At 35.8% G+C, this 22,344-nt stretch overlaps 1 protein-coding gene across 2 annotated transcripts; it reads right to left on the bottom strand.

Moving 5' to 3' along the window:
• Positions 1–7,918: 7,918 nt before the first annotated feature.
• On the bottom strand, positions 7,919–14,633 carry CHMP2B_1 (Charged multivesicular body protein 2b; the record flags this gene model as incomplete). 2 transcript variants are annotated; one of them, XM_051215784.1, is made up of 3 exons in its annotated part: positions 7,919–10,006; positions 11,765–12,111; positions 14,268–14,633. In XM_051215784.1, 2 exons carry the CDS (start codon positions 12,101–12,103, stop codon positions 9,749–9,751), a joined length of 597 nt encoding a protein of 198 aa, XP_051066319.1. In that variant the 3' UTR covers positions 7,919–9,748. The 2 variants fall into 2 exon arrangements, with proteins under 2 accessions (XP_051066319.1, XP_012796217.1); XM_012940763.2 differs by lacking the exon at positions 14,268–14,633 and adding an exon at positions 12,168–12,311 and having other exon boundaries at positions 11,765–12,130.
• Between the last annotated feature and the right edge of the window lie 7,711 nt (positions 14,634–22,344).

Raw genomic sequence — 22,344 nt, 5'->3', positions numbered from 1 at the left:
GCTAAGGTAGTTAACATCGAATGAATTATGTATAACTGGCAACTTGTCGATTGCTTAGTATTAATCTGTTAAGTTTATCTATGATTCATAAATGATATTTTGATATATATTATCAGAGAATTCAACGAAGAACATTTTTCTTTTCGACGAAATCATTTACTTAAGCTGTACATTCGTATATATATATATAGTTATCTGGAAAATATATGTCTTCACTGAATTCTCTTTTTCTTATTCAATGACACTGTGAGTTATTTTAATTACATATGATCAGAATGAAAAACAGACTAGAAAGATCACATGTTTCACATATACAACACTACTTACTATATTAAGTAGTTTGTAAGAAAAGTATTGGTTTTGGAGAATCATGATGCATACACTCATATGATTGCAAAAAATATGTCATTTTTGGATGACTTAACTTATAAATTAAACATATATTAAAAACCATTTACAATTCAAATACAGTTTTCATAATTTACTGTTATACCCTTTAAAGTGATTGAAAAAATGTAGTACATTAAGAAAATGTTTATTTAAATTTAGTATTTGAAGTGTTCTGCTTAGTGCTGTTTTTATTGATTCTTTTGACGCCAATATTGACTTTGAAAACGCAAACGTACCACTCCACTACCGATACCACTGATGGATATAGAATTGCGAGTTCATGGATGTTACTAATTGCTTCAAGAATGTTATTTCACTTAGATCAAGGAGATTTAAGTTATTGAAGGTTATTATCCCAAGTTAGTAGCTCAAATAATAGTTTTTACAGTTGGATTTAACAAAATCAGCTAGCTCAGTTGGATTTGGTTGCTGCTTATTATTATCACCACGCAGAAGCACGGATCGGATAGTGACATGATTTCTATCGAAGTTTTCTATTAATAACTCGGAACAGTTATTAAAGATTTCATTGATGAAGAAATGATTTTCGACCTTGAGTATGAGGTGATATTATTTTACTGAACGATGACATGGACGTTAATAAAATAGCCTGTAGGTAGTTGCTTGTAAGCCTCTGTAAGCATTATGTTTACTTTACACCATCAACTTGTAAGAGATCTCGATATGATTAGAAAGGATCTCTGGTAGCACCTAACCTAATGGAATGTTTGATGAATATGTTCTACACATATTTATCTTGGTTAGTGCATAAGTGCTGATAGCAGACAAAACCAATTTTTGCCTCGATAAATACTTGTCTTGTATGTGAATCTACAACAAAATTTTTTCTTTCTATGATTAATCAACACTAGTCAACTAGAAAGTGATAAACAAAGATTGTGTAGTTACATAACGATCACTTTAGTGGAGAAAGTGAAACCAGGGATAATAGAATGTAACTTAAGCGACGAATTGACTGGCTTTTCTATTCATCGTTTTAAAGAGGTTAGAAAAAACAGTCCATTTATATTACGTTTTGTAGATAGTAGTCATGTAGCGGATAGAACAAAAGTAATTAGAGTGAGTTATTTTGTATCATTCAGTTTTCCTGATAAGCTTCGCCTCTTAAATATTGCTAAAGTTCTAGCGATTCAAGTCAGAGGTCTTCATCCTTTTATTTAAAAGAATTTTGTAACACTTCCGTTTATGTCTTGATCAAAGAAAGCTTGATAATGGATTTTCGAATTCTTCTTACCGATTTGTCCGTTTTTAATTCCCTGGTTTCTTGTGTACCCTCAGTATTTGTTCTTTAAACCGACTATACAAAAACTTGCAAGCACAATTTTTGATGATTATTTAATTTCAGATGGGTTTTGTGGATATTATGGTAATTTCGATGGTTAAGATCATGAGTCAGTTGAAGTTAGACCACCATGGAAAACCTGGCAGCACTGGAGGGCCGTTTCATCGTGTTGTGGGACTCCTCAACAGTGCGCATCCACGACCTCGCTCCCTGCGAGACTCGAACCCATGACTTACAGACTTCGCGTGCGAGCACAATATTATTATAATATCGTCGTAACGCTACATTTTATTTATCATGTTCATTTACATAATCCATCTCAATGTTGTCATCAACTCGATTGGTTTTATATTTTTAAAATATACATTTTAATACTACTACATCTTCAAGCAACACCTAGTAATTATTTCATTCAAAATAGTGCAGTTTATTTATAAACCATGTTCTTATTTACATGATCGAAATGTCTTATAGTTTTAAGGTAATTGCATAAAGTATGGTGAAAGAATAAGTGACTTATACTAGACTAGCAATGTATATTTGAGCACAGTGATTAGTGATATTCAGTTGTGGAGCTATTTAAAAGTATATAATTGAATGGAATTGTAAAGTAATGTATGATCCACTTAAATACTGTCAACTATTCTTGAGACTGACTTAAAAATAACATTAGTAAGTATTTCACTGAGGTGAATATTATAAAAGTCAGAATGAAGATTTAATTAGTTAACTATACCCGGTTAGAAAGAAAAATGTTAAATAAAATACTGGCCTAAACCAATTATTCCTATACCTTCTTGAACTCGAATGGAATTTTTTTGGTCAACATAATCAGGATTAAAATTAGGCTGGTATTTAGACATCAATAAGACAATGTAAGAAGTATAGATTGCTTAATTAAAATCACAATTACCATAACAAAATAAAGTTTTCCACGCTCTCATTTCGTACCCACAGATAAGATTGGGATTATCTGATATCAGATGTCTCTGAAAAATGGAATAAAATTGATATTGGCTGTTCGTCGATGGCTTTGAATGCTTTGAAAATCATATGGTTGTTGTTATTAATGACTTTATTCAATATACGTATGAAGATAAGTATTTTGAAAATAGTCAGTTGCTTATGGTTTTTAGGATACTATTTTACATAATTCGTAATGAGTTTATTTAGAACTCCATTTTTTCATAAGTTTTTTTTCTGACAATTATAAATGTTTCATTTATTCTATCACTTGAGCATAATAATATATCTCTATTAAAAATTTTCAAAGACCACACGTATATATTTTTATTATTTAATTCATGCCATTGATTATGATTCACAGAATTTGGAATGTAAGCTAGTTATGTGTTTTATGCTGTTTTGACGACAACACATTTGAATAATCTAAAATTGAAGTCATGTACAATAATTATGTATACTGTATATCAAGTAACACCGAGGGTTAACAGCTGTTTAGTACTCGATTGGTCTCAATGATCTTTTATCTGATGTTAACTCATGATTTTTCACATTAAAATTACTTTTTACATCACGTCACAGTACTCTTCATTCTTTTGGGTATTCAACTATTTTGTGAAAATATTTTGAATTTGGTCCGTTTTTCATCAAACGTTTTAGTGAGATAAGTTTGTTTAAATGTTTTTAATGCCGTCCGATTTTATTCGCTGATAACATGAACAGTTAATTAGCTGTAAAGCGTTCAAAGACGTCGTTTGACATTGGATTAAATAATTTTTCCAACAACATTCCATGAGTTATGCAAGAGATAATGTTTATTCATGGAAAGTAACATAAGGAAATTGTATCACCTACAATTCTGAGGTTTTTTACAAGTTGTCTAACAAGATACTGTTATTCGTTTTGACAAAGTGAAGGTGAAGTAATCGGAGACTGAATTTCAGATAAACAATCCGGAGAGATAACTAGTCAACTAATGAAGGTTTATGTGGCTTCGAAAATGACTTAATATAATGAAGTCTATTCATTCTCAAAGAAGAGATCGCTAGTTGAAGACATCTTATTCGCGTAGCCTCAAACACAAGAAATGTGGATTAGCAAACTGTTGTTTGATTATCATTATATTTTCTGTCAACAAACAAAATATTTCAAATTTATTGATCGATCACCAAAATAGTAAACTGAGGAGCTAATCATTCTTGTAGACACCAGTACACTTTTTTATTATAGCATAATTAAATCGTCTCCATAAAAAAACACAAATCTGTCTACATATTTTCTATCACAAATCATAATTGATTATGTAAAGATCACCTGATTTAAAGATCTATTTTAAAGTGAATAAATAGATTATGCACAAATACAATGAAATTTACTTCAAAATAAAAGCTAATTGAAGAAATATTTGTTTTCAATTAGTTCATCATTAGGCCTCCACACAAATATTATAGGTTTTACGATTGAATAGAAAATCGATCTCAAAATGAGTGAGTTTAAAGATGTAATAGTAACAGAAAAATTGGAAATTAAAGCTTAAGTAAATTTGGATAAGCAGTTAACTAACAAAACTAACTATATAAAAGCAGAAAATAGGAATTTAAGTTGGATATAAGTATAAATGTTTTGTGTTATTTGTTACATTTAATAATCAGTAGTGCGCAAATGCGTGTAATGAAAATAAGATAGAAAGGTTATCAAACTTACTTACTTACGCCTGTTACTCCTCGTGAAGGAGCATAGGCCGCTCTCAAGCATTTTCCATCCAACCCTGTTCTGGCCAATCCTTTCCAGCTCTTTCCAGTTATTCATCCTTTTCATATCTGATTCTATTTCCTGACGCAATGTGTTCTTTAGCCTTCCTTTTTTCCACTTCCCTTCAGGATTCCAAGTTAGCGCTCGTCTCGCGATGCTGCTTCATTGGCTGTCTTTATCTGCATTTGTTCGAGTGTATGCGATAGGAGGGCAATGTCATCTGAGAAGTCCAAATCTTCTAGTTGGTTCTGAGCTGTCCATTGTATGCCGTGTTTTCCCTCATATGCCGAGGTCTTTATAATCCAACCGACCACCAGAAGAAAGAGGAAGGGAGAGAGTAGACAGCCTTGTCTGACTCCGGTCCTTACTTGCAATGCATCTGTCAGCTGTCCTCCATACACCACCTTGCACTGTAGTCCGGATAATGTTGACAATCTTCTCAGGAAATCCGTAGTGTCGAAGAGCTTTCCTTAACGTCCTTCTATCTACATTGTCAAATACCTTTTCATAATCAATGAAGTTGATGTACAGTGACGAGTTCCACTCAACTGATTGTTCGACGATGATCCGCAGTGTCGCGACTCGGTCTGTGCACTACCGATCCTTACGGAATCCAGCTTGTTGATCTCGAAGTTGGGGGTCTACCGCGTCTTTCATCCGGTTCAGCAACACTCCGATAAAGACTTTCCCTGGTACTGACAGTAGTGTAACGCCTCTGTAGTTTTCATATTTGCTCAGATCTCCTTTCTTTGGAATCTTGACGAGGTGTCCTTCTTTTCAGTCCATCGGCACTTGTTCCTCCTCCCAAACCTTCTTGAATAGAAGGTGAAGTATGTTTGTAGTTACTTCGATGTCTGACTTCAGTGATTGAGCTGGTATATTATTAGGTCCTGCTGCTTTCCCACTCTTGATTTATCTGATGGCCATTCTAATTTCTTCCGTCGTTGGTCGATTGACATCTGTAGGAAGATCTGTGTGTGTTGCTTCGATGTCCGGTGGATTCGTTGGAGCCGGCCTATTCAGGAGTTCCTTGAAATACTCTACCCATCTGTTCCGCTGTTCTTGAATTTCAGTGATTGTCCTGCTTTCTTTGTTCTTGACTAGTCTATCTGGTTTACTATATTTCCCTGCTAGTTTCTTCATTGTATCATATAGGTGTTTCATATTTCATTCTCTTGCAGTTGCTTGTTCTTCCACTGATTTCTGCTTGTCGGCTTTAATGCTCTTCTTCACACGCTTGTTTGCTTCTGTGAACTCAACTTACGCCTTGACTTTTTCTTTTGTTAATTGCTGTCGTCCTTTTCTTCCTTCCTTGTCCGGTGTTTCTATAGAGATCCATTCCTTATGATGACGCTTCTTGAGACCCAGAATCTCCTGACACGTTGAAGTCAATGCTTCTTTGATACCTGTCCAGTTGTCCTCCATAGTAGCTTCTTCTTCTTTCGGCAGATCTTGTAAGGCTTGGAACCTGTTGTTGAGAGCTATCTTGAATTCATTGAGTTTGTCAGTATCTCGAAGGAAGGCTGTATTGAACCTTTGTAGTGCTGTTTTTCCAGTTGTCCACTGCTTCTGTAGCTTCAGTTTTAAATTGGCCGCAACAAGATGGTGATCTGAAGCTATGTCAGCCCCTCTCTTGGTTCTCACATCTTCCATTGTCCTTCGGAATTTTTTATTGATGGAAATATGATCTATCTGGTTCTCTGTAGTGTGGTCCGGTGAGATCCATGTAGCTTTGTGTATACGTTTGTGTGGGAATATTGTGCCTCCTATGACCAATTTGTTGAAGGCACACAGAATTGCGAATCTTTCCCCATTTTTGTTTCTCTTTCCTAGTCATTCCATGTCGTCCCATGGTATCTTCATATTCGGTGTTATCTATTCCTACTTTAGCTTTTGGATCTCCCATCAGAATGGTGAGGTCCTTTCTTGGGCACTTCTCTATGATTGATTGCAGCCGCTCGTAGAATTGATCTTTAATGTCGTCGTTGGTATCATTGGTGGGTGCATAACATTGGATAATATTCATTAAGATCCCCTCCTTCTTTGTTTTGAATGATGCTTTGATGATTCTGGATCCGTGGGATTCCCATCCTACAAGTGCATTTCGTGCTACTTTGGACAGCATAAGAGCGACTCCCTGAGTGTGTGGAGCATTGTCCTCTTCGTGACCGGAGTATAGCAGCATCTCTCCCGTAGCTAGCCTTTTCTGTCCAGCTTGGGTCCAGTGGGTTTCGCTGATTCCCAGTACTGCTAAGTTGTATCTCCTCATTTCCATTGATATTTGACTGGTCTTCCCGGTTTCCCACATTGTTCGGACGTTCCATGTACCTATAAAAATTTTTGTTCTGGTTGTTAGAAGGGGCATCGGCCTCGTGACTTTCGAAGGAACTCGGCTTTCACGATGAAGCGTCATAATTCTTCTAAATAAAGACCTTCTAACTCCCAGGGCAGAGTTAAAATGGTTTGAATTATTTTTTCTGGTAAACGTTTTCTAGCGAGTTAGTTTTTTACGGGATGGGGTCGCCAACCCTATGCCCAACCCTCCTCCTTCATCCGGGCTTTAAACCGACAGTAACTTTGGAAGAGCTACAGGCGGGGTTGTTATTAAACTAGTTACATCAAATTAGGATCAAAAATTAAAACGTTAACAAAACTAAAGTTTGAAAGAATTTAAAGAGCAAAAATAAAAAGGTTTTTAAAAAACGTAATAGTGTCCAAGTTGAAAGTTATTTCCACGTGATCACCTACATATAATTCACTTATGTTATGATTTGAGCTGACATTATAAACTAACTCCTCGAGATAGTGGACAAGATTTGTAGCTCAGGTTAATGTTTATAGTAAATTTTTGTTCTCCGAGCTGGATGGTTAAGTCATAAAGCTTTCATTGTTCCCTTGAACAAAATCATCGGGAGTTTGTGTTGATGTTATTCAGACGAACAATAAAACTTCATGACGAAGCTATCCTCGTCAGAGAACGAGACTTCTACGCTTCGTGATTCATTATCCTGGAAATATTAAACTTCGAATTTACCCAGCTCAATATTTATTTACATACTCTGCTCCTTTATTAATTTCAATCAAATCGAAGATTCTTAGTAAACTTCTGTAAATTAGTCATTACTTTTCAAAATTATTTCACAGGATCGTCTTTCTGAAATTTAAATCTTCGACTACTTCAATTTTCAGTGTTTCAGAATGAATGGCAGTCATTTATTTGACTGATGAATGCTATTTTGTCAAACGACCTATAAGGATTTTGAAAGTGGTTTGATGTAGTTATGTTATTTTTCGTAAATAAACATTAACACTTATACTATCTATTATGGTATTAAATTCGAGTTTTAGCTGAATTACATGTAAACCAGATAAATTGAAATATATTATGATCGGTATTCAGCATAAACAATTAATATTCTGTTAAAAGGTTGGCAATGCTTATCATCATGCACCAGCTAATCATTTAGAAATTGTCTAAGTTGGAAAGCAATAAATCTGTTTATCTTATCCGTTTAGTCATTAAATGCATTTACAATATTACCGAATCTGATTCCAACATGATTTCTTTGTTTTATTTTATTCTCTATTAACATTATCTGCGATTTATTTCCTTATCTACGTCAGCTTTAACTGCTTGAATAGACTCTGTATCTAGTTTTTCTGTTAACTGGCATTCGTAATCTATGTATGTCTACGACCTGATGTGATACATCGTATTGATTTACAAATGTTTCAGGTTCTATGTTAATTTTAATTGACTGCCCTGAAAGTTTAAGGAAATCATACTTTTTCAAACACCTAAGCTTAGCTAATTATCAGTGGGAATTGTTCCTATTATTTCCATTTTAAGTAAATATCTAAGTATGTAAGTAAAGACTACAATTTATTGGTAAATAATGAAACTCATCATCATCATCATTGCGAACAACAAATGTTTGTTGGTTTTAAATAAGTTTTCTCTTCAAACTCTTTACAGTCTAATCGTGAATAGTTGTGCCATTTTACGGTTATAGTAACATAAATTAATAGTAAAAATCCCGCATATAGATGATACGTCAGTTTGTTAAAACATATTTAGTCGTCTAGTAATATTATTTTTGTATTTTCACACTTTTTTATTAAATAGTCTGTTGATGAAAACCCTTCTGACTTGTCGTAAAATGGTAATGAAAGGGATCTATAGCTAGTTATTTAACTGAATTATTTGCTGATCATATTGTTGGAGGTAATATTCAATCCAAGGGTGTGAACCCAAATTACAAAATTAAAGTTATGTATAACGTTAAGATTAATTATGTAGTCAGTGAAATTATTCATAGTACAATATGAAGAAACGTTTACAATATTAGGAGTGAGCCCATAAAATAATAAAATTGATTAATCACTACAGATCATAGAGATCATTTTAAACATCATCTGAAAACTTCTCGAGAACATATTGCTATTAACGGATCAATACATTCAAAGTTATATCAATAGTAATTCCTGATGAACATAACTAGTGCCTTACAACTTCATTTACTGCATAGTTTTCATATTCTGTATTTAAGAAAGTATGTTTTTTGAGGAAAATGAGTCAAGTTATCATGAATGTGAAATGTATCTACTTTTAAATTAATATTTGTATTCATTGTGTAAAGTCTGGCTGGGTTAGGAGATGGATGCCACCCAAAGGTTATCAACATATAAAGTGCTGAAAATGATTTGTAACAACTAGATGTAATTTAAACATATCCGGTTGGGATTTCAGACGAGTTGCTGCAAATTACTTGGATATAGTAGATGTCGATAAAAGTCTTTCGTTTCAACAAACAAAGCCTAATTGATTCTCATGATTGGTAACTAAGTATCATCTTGAAGCCGATCAATAACACTAACAACCTTACAGATGTTAACATTAAGATCCCTTTTTATAATTTTCCAGCGACTTCCTGAGTACATGAAACACGTTTACATTCTATAAAGTATGTAATGCTTGAAATTCTTACTTGCAGTCTGTGAAAAACTTACCTCATGATGAAAATCGCTTATTCAAAGTTTGATCGAAGATGTAATCATTTAAAAGGCATAAAATGATCGGTAAAGCGTGATTGGGCTTTAGAAATAGAACACTATATACCAGGAGCTTTTGACTAAATTCTATCAGTCATATATAATGGAAGTTAAAAATTTATATTGAAATTTCGTTTATTATTTTTGAATCATAAAGTCAAAACTTTAATTGTAAGGAAAACAAGAGTTTTCTGAAGTTCGTTTCAAAGGAGTACACAGTTGTAGACGCATTTTTGGAACGCTTTTGCTTAGAGGGACCGAAAAGTGTGTATACTTGCACAAATGTTATTAAACTATGTTATCACGAAATTTTCTGGAGATGGAACTGGACTTTTCTAAAGTTGTATCAGGAACAGAGGGCCACACATCAGGTACGTGACTTTGTGGTTCACTTAAAATTTTTGTTATGTACTCATCAACGTCCTCCTCTTCAGATTCGCATAGTGAAGATAGCATGGTGTCTAAGGTATCTTCAGACATATCCATTTTTAATTCTTCCCTATCAAACTGTTTTAGTTGATCGGGGACCTTCGTTTTGTCCATAACCTAAAATTAAGTAAACGTTAGGTTGATTAAACTTAAATATCTTTTAGTTGCATATTCCAGATAACCGTCTCCATTTACTGAATTGATGGTAATCATGATATTTATGGAAGGAATTTGTGGCTACACTATGGTGTTTTGTCTGTTACAGTTCTCCATCAGTAGGAACTTCAAATAATGAGATAAAGCAGCCTTGTTTCACGTAAGTCCTTGTACATATTAATGCTATTTTATAAATAGCATCAAGAACTTAAGCGTTGGTACACCTAAAGTCAATAATAATTCACAGTCGTTTAATCAGAAACAAGGTAGAAACTGGTAGAAAAGATTTTTAGCTCAGATGAATGATTCTGATGGGGTTTTGTTCTCTGAGCTGAACGGCTTGGTTGTGGAACTTTCGTCATTATTCTGAACAGCGTCATCAGCGCAAGCTTTAAGCAGAAGTAAAGTGTCCGAATTTTTCCACATATAGCTCACAGCGTGTCCTGTCGACCTTTATATTAATTCTTCATTGTTGACCTTTAACCTGTTACTGTTCTCTTCTTTATTTTGACTGTACCTCCTACGGACTTAATTATTGGTCCTATATTTGTTCATAATTTTTTTGATTGGTTGATGAATTGGATCAATTTCAATGTGTCTGTGGATTGCTGATTGACATGGGTATCAAGCTTCCAAAAATTCTCTCGTGTTTTTAGAATTGCCTCTATCCAAGATCTCAACATTTTCCCACTTGAATGAGCGATCACAGTTAGACTTGAAATGGTTTAATAACGTCTAAAAATGCTTCCATTTAAATATCATATATAGTTCCTCGCTTCAAAATGCAACCTTAATGGTTGAAACTTTTCCAGTGTGAGTGAAAAGATAAATTTGGTTAACGAATTATGTTTTAAAGGCTGTGCTTCACATCCAAACGCATGATAAAAAGTAGGGACGAATAACAAATAAAACTTATCAAGCCAGTAAAACAAATAAAAACGTTTCAGAAAAAAATTTTTTCTCTACGATACCATTTATCAGAGTTGTACAATCATATTGACAACTATTTTCCATATATATATATATTGTTGTATAATGTGTAACTACCTTAAATATGGCTCAATTTGTACACTTTTCTCAGGTTGTGGATTTGGAAACTCCAGAGCTAATTTCCTACTTGATTCGCGGAAACTTAGTTATGGTTAATGTTAAAAAGCAACAAGAACTTTACTAAAAAGTGGAGATATGCAACGAATCATGTTATTTAACTAATTTAATGCCACTAATTCTCGTATAAACTGAAGATTTATAATACCTGGCTTACTGTTTGTAAAAATTTGGAGCTGAACAGCAAAAAAACTATTTTTACAGATCTACCACGCGACTGACTGATACTAGATTTGGTCTTCGGCAGACAGTCAACTACCAGACAAAGGCATAAAATGAATCGAAATGTTAAGACTGGAGTATATGACCAGGATAAGGTGCCGTTTATTCAGTCCGTGTATCATAAAAGTTGCTCATTAATAAAAATTTAACGTACTTATTTTCTCACTGCTCGACAAAATTGGCAAACAGTTTTATATGTGATATCTTTATTACACTTCTAATGTTGATGATGCTCTCTGACTAAGTCAGGAGCTACTAGCCACTATCTTCCTATATTTTAATTCTAAATACTCCTTTATACTATGATGTAAACTTTCGGGCTACCATGACAAACAGTTAACTTATCAAATTTACAAGTTACTACAGTAACGTAACTCGAATAATTTATACCTTGTTGAAATTCTTCATGGTGGTTGCAGCCGCTTCAAGTGATTCTCCATATTTGGCTGCGTACAGCGAAGTTGTTTGTTTTTTCTGCACAATGTTCATGTGGTCTGCAAAACGAGAGTTTCTAGACTTTAAAGCACGAATCTTAGTTAACTCTTGTGCTAACATAGCACAAGCTCCTCTGTCGTTTTGCCTGGCAGCGCTTCTTATTAAATCTTCTAAATCTTTTTCTTCTCTTTCCAATTCACTGATATTTCGTCCGACCGACCTCTGTATAGTCCGATTATCTTGTTTTCCTTGTTGCTGAGCTTTTTTGAGTTTTTGTATTATCACAGATGTCATTGGTGTATCTAAAAGGTTTAAGGTACACTTCCAATTGAAATAATGTGGTGAAAATATCACTAACACTGCTATTAAAACTGAGATTAACCGAGTGATAAGTCAAAAGCTTGAAAAGTAAATCAACTTTGTTAGAATTTAACCGCATAGGTGTCATTTTAAAGACACCAACTAAAAAATGTTGTTCGTCTAAAAGAAAAACGGCTTTCATAAAAGTTGTAGTTGATTATAGTACGTAAATGTATCTCTAAATGTGACTGAAGTCAAGAGCAACGAGTGTCAGAACAAAAACTTATCACTCTTTATGAATACTCAAAACCTGATGCAACATACATTCTCACTTTCACTTTCTGACATCCGTTGTTAAAGCATTGTGGCCAAAATTAACCAAAAACCGGTGATGATTAACTCTGGAATTCGGTAAACAACATTATCGGTCTAAACTGTATAGCATAAAGTCTGATATTACGGACTTAATAAAAGCATTATGGATGACGACTTATTGGTGCAAACTATTTCAATACTCCTTAGAATTTCACTGCAGTACTTTATTTGGGCTTCTACATATTTGACTCAAATGAGCCGAGTAACTGAACTAATATGGATGCTAGAAAAACAAGACAATATTACTGTGGTGTTTGAATTAACTAATGATTTCTTTGTACTTGTTGAATGATCGATTTCGAATTATAAATACAATACATTCGTTCGGGCTTATGTCGTAATTCTTGATTCAGTTTCGTTAATTCTGGGATTCCTAGTTCACACGATAATTCAAATACTTTCAAACATTATAATTACTCAGTTTTTAAGTAATCACGGAACTCAAATGTAATGAACAGTTTTGCCATCGGCTGGCTATGATTTTATCGACGGCTTGATAAGTACGCCATGCAATTGTTTTAAATAATAAACCTAATACGATTTGGGAACAACATGTTGAATAGTTGACTTTTGAAGCTTTGTATGTCGCTAAAAAGCAGGTTACTGAAATATCTGGAGAGTAAAAATTTTACACATCGAAATGAAATTGCCATATGAATCCAAAGTTGTTTAGTTCCCTGTTTTCTGACATAACTGAGTTCACTCAGTAAAGTTTGATAGTGGTAGTCAAATAGCAAAAGATATCAAAACACATATCGGCATTTTTTGATAAATGAACGAAAGAATCTATGGCCAAAAACAGCATTGGCCATCAAAATAAACCACTCATTTCAAAGTTAGTTTAAGGAAATCCAACACTTCTGACATACAAATGTTCAATTTCGGTTATTGTTTAGCTAAGACATATCCCCAAAAATTAAAAGGGCTGGCCGCGAAAACGGGAGAGAAAAGCAAGAAAAACTAAATGTGGGCCCATTTGATTATGGGGTAAACGTGATAACGATAATCTTAATCCAAGCTGAACCTTTTCCCGTTGTCATACCGCAGAACTAGAGGAGACCTGATTACAGTCTACAAATTGCTTAGTGATAAATTTGCACCTAATATGCCCTCATTTTTCTTGTCTTCCAAAACAGAGAATTTACGAGGACACTCCAAAAAAAGTTCATAAGCCGAGAACAAATTACTTGTCAGCTGACTATCGACTTTCCCATCGAATCATCAACGAGTGGAATTCACTACCTCAGCACGTGGTTGAGGCTCCATCCATCGACTCTTTCAAAAGAAAGTTGGACCAACTGAGAGACCACCATTGCCAGGACTAACATAGGCCATCGAGCCTCCTGTCCTTCCCAAACTGAAACTGAAATGGCTTTTATACAGTCTTCTGACGTGGACAGATATGACGACTTTTGGAAAGCCACCGAAGGCGTCTGAAATTTCGCTACTTGTGACCAAGTCGCCTAAGAGGATTTCAGGAGGTACTCGCCTGATAATAGAGTGTCTCCCTAAGTAAACATTAAAAACGTATTGAAGGAGGCTTAATATCTCATTAGAGTTAGTATTTGTATGGCACACTCGGAGCAATGACTGTGAGGTAGCGAGAATGAGGTTCTGCTTAACGTCTAGTTTTCTCAAGTACTTTATCTATCTAGGAAAATGGCTAACTTTTTATCACTCCATGTGCTTGGTAGCACTAAAAAGCGATTGTAAAGCCATTGTTAAGGTATGGCTAGAAAAAAACTACATAAAGCAAAATAATTTTAGTAACAGAATACTGAACTTAGGGAAAATAGTGAACTACTTCTTTTGTCGCGAGAATTGGTCCTACTTATGAAATGGTTCAAATAGAATCCTTGACTCGAGGTCGAATTGTGGTTCAAGTGGTTCAAATCGGTCAGATGGTTGAGAATCTTTTGTCTTGAAAAAAAACTCAAAATGTATCATAGTCCAAGCTTTGTCGCAAAGGTTCAGCTTCAAGGCTTGAATGGTTGAAGATAAGGCTGCTAACATCTGCTCAGTTTCGAATCACAGTCAGGTTATCATCAAGTGTAATCCCATTATTCTAGTTGTTAACCTCATGCCAACGTTTTTTTTACCAGAACAAGTGCAATATTTTGTGTGCCACGAGCTGAAGAGATTTAATTACATGTTCCAAAAATATCAGGAGTTCAAGTATAGGGCTCAGAAGCAATCAGTCAGTATATCCTGAGAAAAAAATCTGTGATTTTTTAGTCAAATACATTTGGCAATAAAGTAATAATAGTTATTGGCCACGTCTATTGTAAGAAGTTCACTGGAAGAAACACCAAAGCATGAACAACCTTTATAAAATCTGGAGGTTTCGTTTGCTCTAGATGACAGAGGAACTCCTCTATAAGTAAGTACATCTGCACCAGTTTACACGAAATGGTCCAACACGTCGTTTAAATAATGACAAAACGGCCCGACACCCGTCATATAACATCTAACATCAATAAAATTTTGTCGAGTAGGGACACTATTTGCGCTTATCTAAAGAATCTAAGACAGAATCACCACATCACATCACCAAATTCGGCAAGTAATTTAAGGAACGGAAACGGCGTTTTTGACACTGACAAAATGAACGACGACCCAGTCCTATTGCGGTAAATAGCAGTCACAGGATTGCTTTATGTAGTATATGGCGGAACATGATCTCAAAGCTGTCACAATCACCAGGCAGAGGTAACTGTTCTGGTACATTAACAACATGGAGTATTCAGAATCCTTAAAGACTGGACGAGTGGATAGTTTGAATTGCAGAAACGTTGCGAGATGCAATTGGATGATCGAACGCTATGTATAACTACTATATGAACAGTTTGTGGCTTCTGACAGTAGACATTGAATCCATCTACTTATTGCATTGTTCTATACTTTTACCATCACAGGAAACAGGCAAGTACTCATCTAGCTGTTTTATTAACCTGGATGAATTGCTACTTGTATTAGTCAAACGAAACACGTATAGTCAGATAGGTATGAACAGAATAATGAACTACTTTCCAAGTAACCATGTTCTGTTAACTGTTACACATGTTAACGCGCGTTCGGTTGGCAATAAATGGTCGAAAAGTAGGATGACTGCCTTGTTTACAAATACGGAAATCATCCTAGTAGACGAAAAGTGTTGCCCGTCTAAAATACTACATTCAGAACTGAGTGTAGATGATTACTTACTGCAACATTTCAACCGGAGTCACAATAGAGGTATGAGATGTATTGTCTATGTAAATAACCCTACCAATGCGGTAGAATTGGAACACAGTATACTAAGTACAATACCAGACTCGTGATAACTGATATTATGCAGCATTACTTATAAGATACTTGCACGATCTGTATATAGGACACTGAACCTAAAACTTGAAACAGATATAACATTTTCCAAAATTTTCGCACATGTTTCGATATCAAATGTTGGTTTCCAATTGGTTGTTATTGACTTCACTTTCACTAAAATCAATCTGAAATATCCCCACAGATGTGGAATATTTAGCAGTGCTTTTGCAAACTTTAATTAAAAGCAACCTGTTGACCTCAACAATTTGACACTTATTTTCAGTACCTGCATGAATATATATCTAACTGCTAAAATGTATCTGAAGCTATAAAACGTCATAAGACTACGAAAGGTGTAGAAATTAACGGTCTTCCCTTTTATATTCCTTAGGAGATGTGGGGATGACAGGCCGCTCATACTTCTTACGATATTCAGTATATCATTAGATGCAGACGTATACCCGAATAACCATGAGATCAAGTGCACTACAAGACTGAGGACAGAGCAAATTCAGCTAACTACATACCCATAAATATCAGTTCATTTTTTTACGAATAACAGCCGTTAAAAACAGTGCCTCATATTACTTACCAACTCAAAAGCTTATTTCTAAATCGCAACGTGGTTTCGTAACTAGTAGGTCGTGCATAACTCTGTGGTGACATTAGGTTTTAAATACACAATCCTTAAATCTCAACATAGGACAGTTGGGGAGATAGATATTAAGCATTCAACACGGTGAAGAAGGCGGGAACAATGAATTGAATTAATAACAGTCATTCGGTTGGTTATTCTATTGAAACCCATCTCCCCTCAATCAGTTGATCCAAATCATTCCTTGGTTATCTGTATCAAATTATCAACGTTATATCAAGGTCATCAGCACCTAAGAGCGTAACTAGTATAGTCATGCAAAGGATTGTGTCAGGGTATTTTACATCGACAGCATTTAAAGCCGCTGTAACCTAGGAAATAACTTCTTGTACGCTGATGACTTGAAGGTAGTCTATTCATGTCCCAGCGATGAGGCATGCAATACAGCCACTTTTGTACAATAAGAATTAAATAAGGTAACAGTATGGTGTAAAATGCACCAAATTCAGTTTAGTTTTAACAAATGTAGCTGGTTTAGTATCAGATGCAGCAACCTGGAACTCCATTGGTATGTCAAAATCCGGATGTGAGAATACATTACACCGTGGTTTAAGATACTCGAATGACCTGAATTGTTCGGAACAAATAACATCAAACAACTCGAATGCATGTATATTTATGAGTTTTATATTTCGTAATTCATACGAGTGTGAGTTTAAGCTGATACTATCATATAAATCCCAACGGTGTTTGAAATCATTAGACAATAAGAAGCGGCAACTACAGTTAATTAACAGAGAGCACAGATCTTAAGGCTATAAGCATATCGAGTGAATACGAATCAGAGAGGTGAATATGTGTGTATGCGAGCAAACATAGAGGCGAATTTACAGTCAAATGGAATAAGACTCAGCTAAGCAAGGCAAAGGCTAATAATAGGATCCAAGTACATATATACATATGGAAGGGAATGACTCATCGAGCGATAATTAAGACACTAAAATTTAAGCTAACTCCGCCTGTAGCTCTTATAGGGTTATTGCCGGTCCCAAGCCCGGGTAAAGGAGGAGGGTTGGGCATGGGGTTAGCGTCCCCATCCCGTAGAAAACTAACTCGCTAAAAAAAACGTTTACCAGAAAAAATAATTCAAACCATTTTAACTCTGCCCTGGGAGTTAGAAGGTCTTTATTTAGAAGAATTATGACGCTTCATCGTGAAAGCCGAGTTCCTTCGAAAGTCACGAGGCCGATGCCCCTTCTAACAACCAGAACAAAAATTTTTATAGGTACATGGAACGTCCGAACAATGTGGGAAACCGGGAAGACCAGTCAAATATCAATGGAAATGAGGAGATACAACTTAGCAGTACTGGGAATCAGCGAAACCCACTGGACCCAAGCTGGACAGAAAAGGCTAGCTACGGGAGAGATGCTGCTATACTCCGGTCACGAAGAGGACAATGTTCCACACACTCAGGGAGTCGCTCTTATGCTGTCCAAAGTAGCACGAAATGCACTTGTAGGATGGGAATCCCACGGATCCAGAATCATCAAAGCATCATTCAAAACAAAGAAGGAGGGGATCTTAATGAATATTATCCAATGTTATGCACCCACCAATGATACCAACGACGACATTAAAGATCAATTCTACGAGCGGCTGCAATCAATCATAGAGAAGTGCCCAAGAAAGGACCTCACCATTCTGATGGGAGATCCAAAAGCTAAAGTAGGAATAGATAACACCGAATATGAAGATACCATGGGACGACATGGAATGACTAGGAAAGAGAAACAAAAATGGGGAAAGATTCGCAATTCTGTGTGCCTTCAACAAACTGGTCATAGGAGGCACAATATTCCCACACAAACGTATACACAAAGCTACATGGATCTCACCGGACCACACTACAGAGAACCAGATAGATCATATTTCCATCAATAAAAAATTCCGAAGGACAATGGAAGATGTGAGAACCAAGAGAGGGGCTGACATAGCTTCAGATCACCATCTTGTTGCGGCCAATTTAAAACTGAAGCTACAGAAGCAGTGGACAACTGGAAAAACAGCACTACAAAGGTTCAATACAGCCTTCCTTCGAGATACTGACAAACTCAATGAATTCAAGATAGCTCTCAACAACAGGTTCCAAGCCTTACAAGATCTGCTGAAAGAAGAAGAAGCTACTATGGAGGACAACTGGAAAGGCATCAAGAAAGCATTAACTTCAACGTGTTAAGAGGTTCTGGGTCTAAATAAATACCATCATAAGGAATGGATCTCTACAGAAACACTGGACAAGATCAAAGAAAGGAAGAACAAAAAAGCAGCAATTAACAACAGCCGAACACGAGCAGAGAAAGTCCAAGCACAAGCTGAATACATAGAAGCAAACAAACAAGTGAAGAGGAGCATTAGAGCCGACAAGAAGAAATACGTGGAAGAACTAGCAACGACGGCAGAAAAAGCTGCTAGAGAAGGAAATATGAAACAGCTTCACGATACAACGAAGAAACTAGCAGGGAAATACAGTAAACCAGAGAGACCGGTCAAAGACAAAGAAGGCAAGCCAATCACCGAAATTCAACAACAGCGTAACAGATGGGTAGAATACTTCGAGGAACTCCTGAATAGGCCGGCTCCAATGAATCCACCGGACATCGAAGCAGCACACATAGATCTTCTTATAGATGTCAACCCACCAACGACGGAAGAAATTAGAATGGCCGTCAGACAAATCAAGAACGGGAAAGCAGCAGGACCCGACAACATACCAGCTGAAGCACTGAAGTCAGACATCCAAGTAACTACAAACATACTTCACCTTCTATTCAAAAAGATTTGGGATGAGGAACAAGTGCCGATGGACTGGAAAGAAGGACACCTCGTCAAGATTCCAAAGAAAGGAGACCTGAGCAAATATGAAAACTACAGAGGCATTACACTACTGTCAGTACCAGGGACAGTCTTTATCAGAGTGTTGCTGAAAAGGGTGGAGGACACAGTAGACGCCCAACTTCGAGATCAACAAGCTGGATTCCGTAAGGATCGGTAGTGCACAGACCAAATTGCAACACTACGGATCATCGTCGAACAATCAGTTGAGTGGAACTCATCACTATACATCAACTTCATTGATTATGAAAAGGCATTCGACAGTGTAGATAGGAGGACGTTATGGAAACTTCTTCGACACTACGGAGTTCCTGAGAAGATTGTCAATATTATCCGGAACTCATACGACGGACTACAGTGCAAAGTAGTGCATGGAGGACACCTGACAGATGCATTCCAAGTAAGGACCGGAGTCAGACAAGGCTGTTTACTCTCTCCCTTCCTCTTTCTTCTGGTGGTCGACTGGATTATGAAGACCTCAACATCTGAAGGAAAACACGGCATACAATGGACAGCTCAGAATCAATTAGACGATTTGGACTTCGCAGATCACCTAGCCCTCCTATCACGTACACACGAACAGATGCAGATAAAGACAGCCAATGTAGCAGCAGTCTCTGCATCAGTAGGCCTCAGCATACACAAAGGGAAAACTAAGGTCCTCAAATTCAAAGCGGAGAACAGCAATCCAACAACTCTTGATGGCGAAACTCTGGAAGATGTAGAGTCCTTCACATACCTAGGAAGCATCATCGATGAACAAGGAGGATCCGATGCAGACGTAAAGGCGAGGATCGGCAAAGCAAGGGTCGCATTCCTACAATTGAAGAACATATGGAACTCAAAACAACTTTCAAGCAATATCAAAGTGAGAATCTTCAATACGAACGTCAAGGCAGTTCTACTGTATGGAGCTGAAACTTGGAGATCTACAACAACCACAATCAAGAAAGTACAAGTATTTATAAATAGCTGTCTTCGCAAGATACTCAACATCCACTGGCCGGATACCATCAGCAACAGCCTTCTGTGGGAGAGAACAAACCAGCTTCCAGATGAAGAAGAAATTAGGAAAAGACGATGGAAATGGATAGGACATACATTACGCAAATCGTCAAACTGCATCACGAGGCAGGCCCTAACTTGGAATCCTGAAGGGAAGCGAAAAAGAGGAAGGCCAAAGAACACATTGCGTCGGATAATAGAAGCAGATATGAAAAGGATGAATTACAACTGGACGGAGCTAGAAAGGATTGCCCAGGACAGGGTTGGATGGAGAATGCTGGTGAGCGGCCTATGCTCCTTCATGAGGAGTAACAGGCGTAAGTAAGTAAGTAAGTAAGTAAGTAAGTAAGTAAGTAAGTAAGTAAGTAACATTTAAGCTAGAGAGAGATATGTGCATAGGTTGTCATGTGATCATGAGTGCATGTTTATACAGATATGGTAGTGTTCATAATAGTACAAAGAAATATGTGAGTTGTTACTGTTCGAATAAGACTGTCTGTTAAGTTAATAATAGAGCTTAAAGAAACTTAACCATAATCGAAATTGGTTGAAGGATAGTTGCTATAAATAATATTCAGTTATTATTTTATGTACTGTTCCTTTCAACGACGACAGGAGCTTAAGCTACTTGTCTTCACCCTAGATTCTAGGTTTTATTAGTGCGTGAATGATGCAGCTATTTTTCCAGAAAATACGTTACTACTTTATATTTCTTCACATAGACAGTTATCTGAGATGATCAAGCTTAAACTACATTCTACATGATTTTATAGCAAGAACATCTGTTTGAATTCAAGGTGCTTATCAGCTTCAGTAAACCGCCTATCTTTTCATGATAGTCGCCCATATGACTACCAACTACCTGCCAAACACGTGTGTAAAGGCGATGAATTTAACTGATGCGGGACCCAGTGCACAATTCAGACGGTCGAAAGCCGATTTCAAAGTGTGTCTTTTACTTCAGATGAATGAATGATTATAAATTACACATTGCTAAACAGCTGAATTAGTCAATATTTTATTTCTTACATCATCTTACTTCTGATCGTATAACTGAACTATTAGTATTTATGTGTGATTAAGCACACGTTAAATATATATAAAGATAAGAGAATTAGGTTTTAAAACGCTTTGAATTAAGATTATCCTGATTATATAATCAGAGTTTAGTATCAATATTGTGAGCTATTTTCAATTAAGATGTTAACCAAAGTTCATTGAGACTGCGTGAAAATCATCGGTTAAAAGATATTGAATGCTGTATCATTGGTTATTTTTCAACCGGTTATCGACATTAACGACCGTAACCTTGAGAACAAATTAACATACCAGCATTAAGGCAGTAGAATAAATTCTACATGTTTGCTCCAAGGAGATAGATGATTATATTTTTCAGTCATTGTTGTTTAGGAAATTTTCATAAAGTTTTGAATTAAGATTATTTGTAATGATTTTATGATAAACAGGTTTGCATTCATGTTGTAATCGCTTCGGTGAAGTCCTTAGTTAGAAGTCTCGATGTTATGGATTGGAACGTTCTTTCAACCTAATTTGTCAACATGAAATCAACAACTCTATTGTAAAACCTGATGGCACAAACATTCTCGCTTATTCCGCGCAGCGGATCTATGAAATTATTCTTAGAGACCATAAATATACTTAACCAAAGTTACTTAATATCCTAATTTGCCTTATACTTTGGAAGAAAGTGATTAGAAATTTATTTCAAAGGGGAATTTCATGTAAACAGTTACTCAGCTTTAGAATCAGACTATAAATTTTTTGATAACTCAAGTAACTAATAAGAAGTTTATTTTTACTAGTTTCATTCATGATGTATCTGAAGAGTTTCCTGAATAGATACAACTCCAGAGGATTCTATTTTCAATATTTAAAGATTTCATCATACATCAAGGTACACAAATATATTTGACGTATAACTGCAAGTTTATTTACAAACAAAATTGGTAAAAACCAGATGTTTAATACAAGAATTCATATTGGCATAAGAGATCACTAAATATTTGTTGACATTTACGTTCCAACTATTTGGTACTAC

This window comes from Schistosoma haematobium, chromosome 4, assembly GCF_000699445.3.
Source record: "Schistosoma haematobium chromosome 4, whole genome shotgun sequence".
Classification (NCBI taxonomy): Eukaryota; Metazoa; Platyhelminthes; class Trematoda; order Strigeidida; family Schistosomatidae; genus Schistosoma; species Schistosoma haematobium.
The sequence above is the reverse complement of the archived record's forward strand: the minus strand, read 5'-3'. Positions and strand labels throughout refer to the sequence as shown.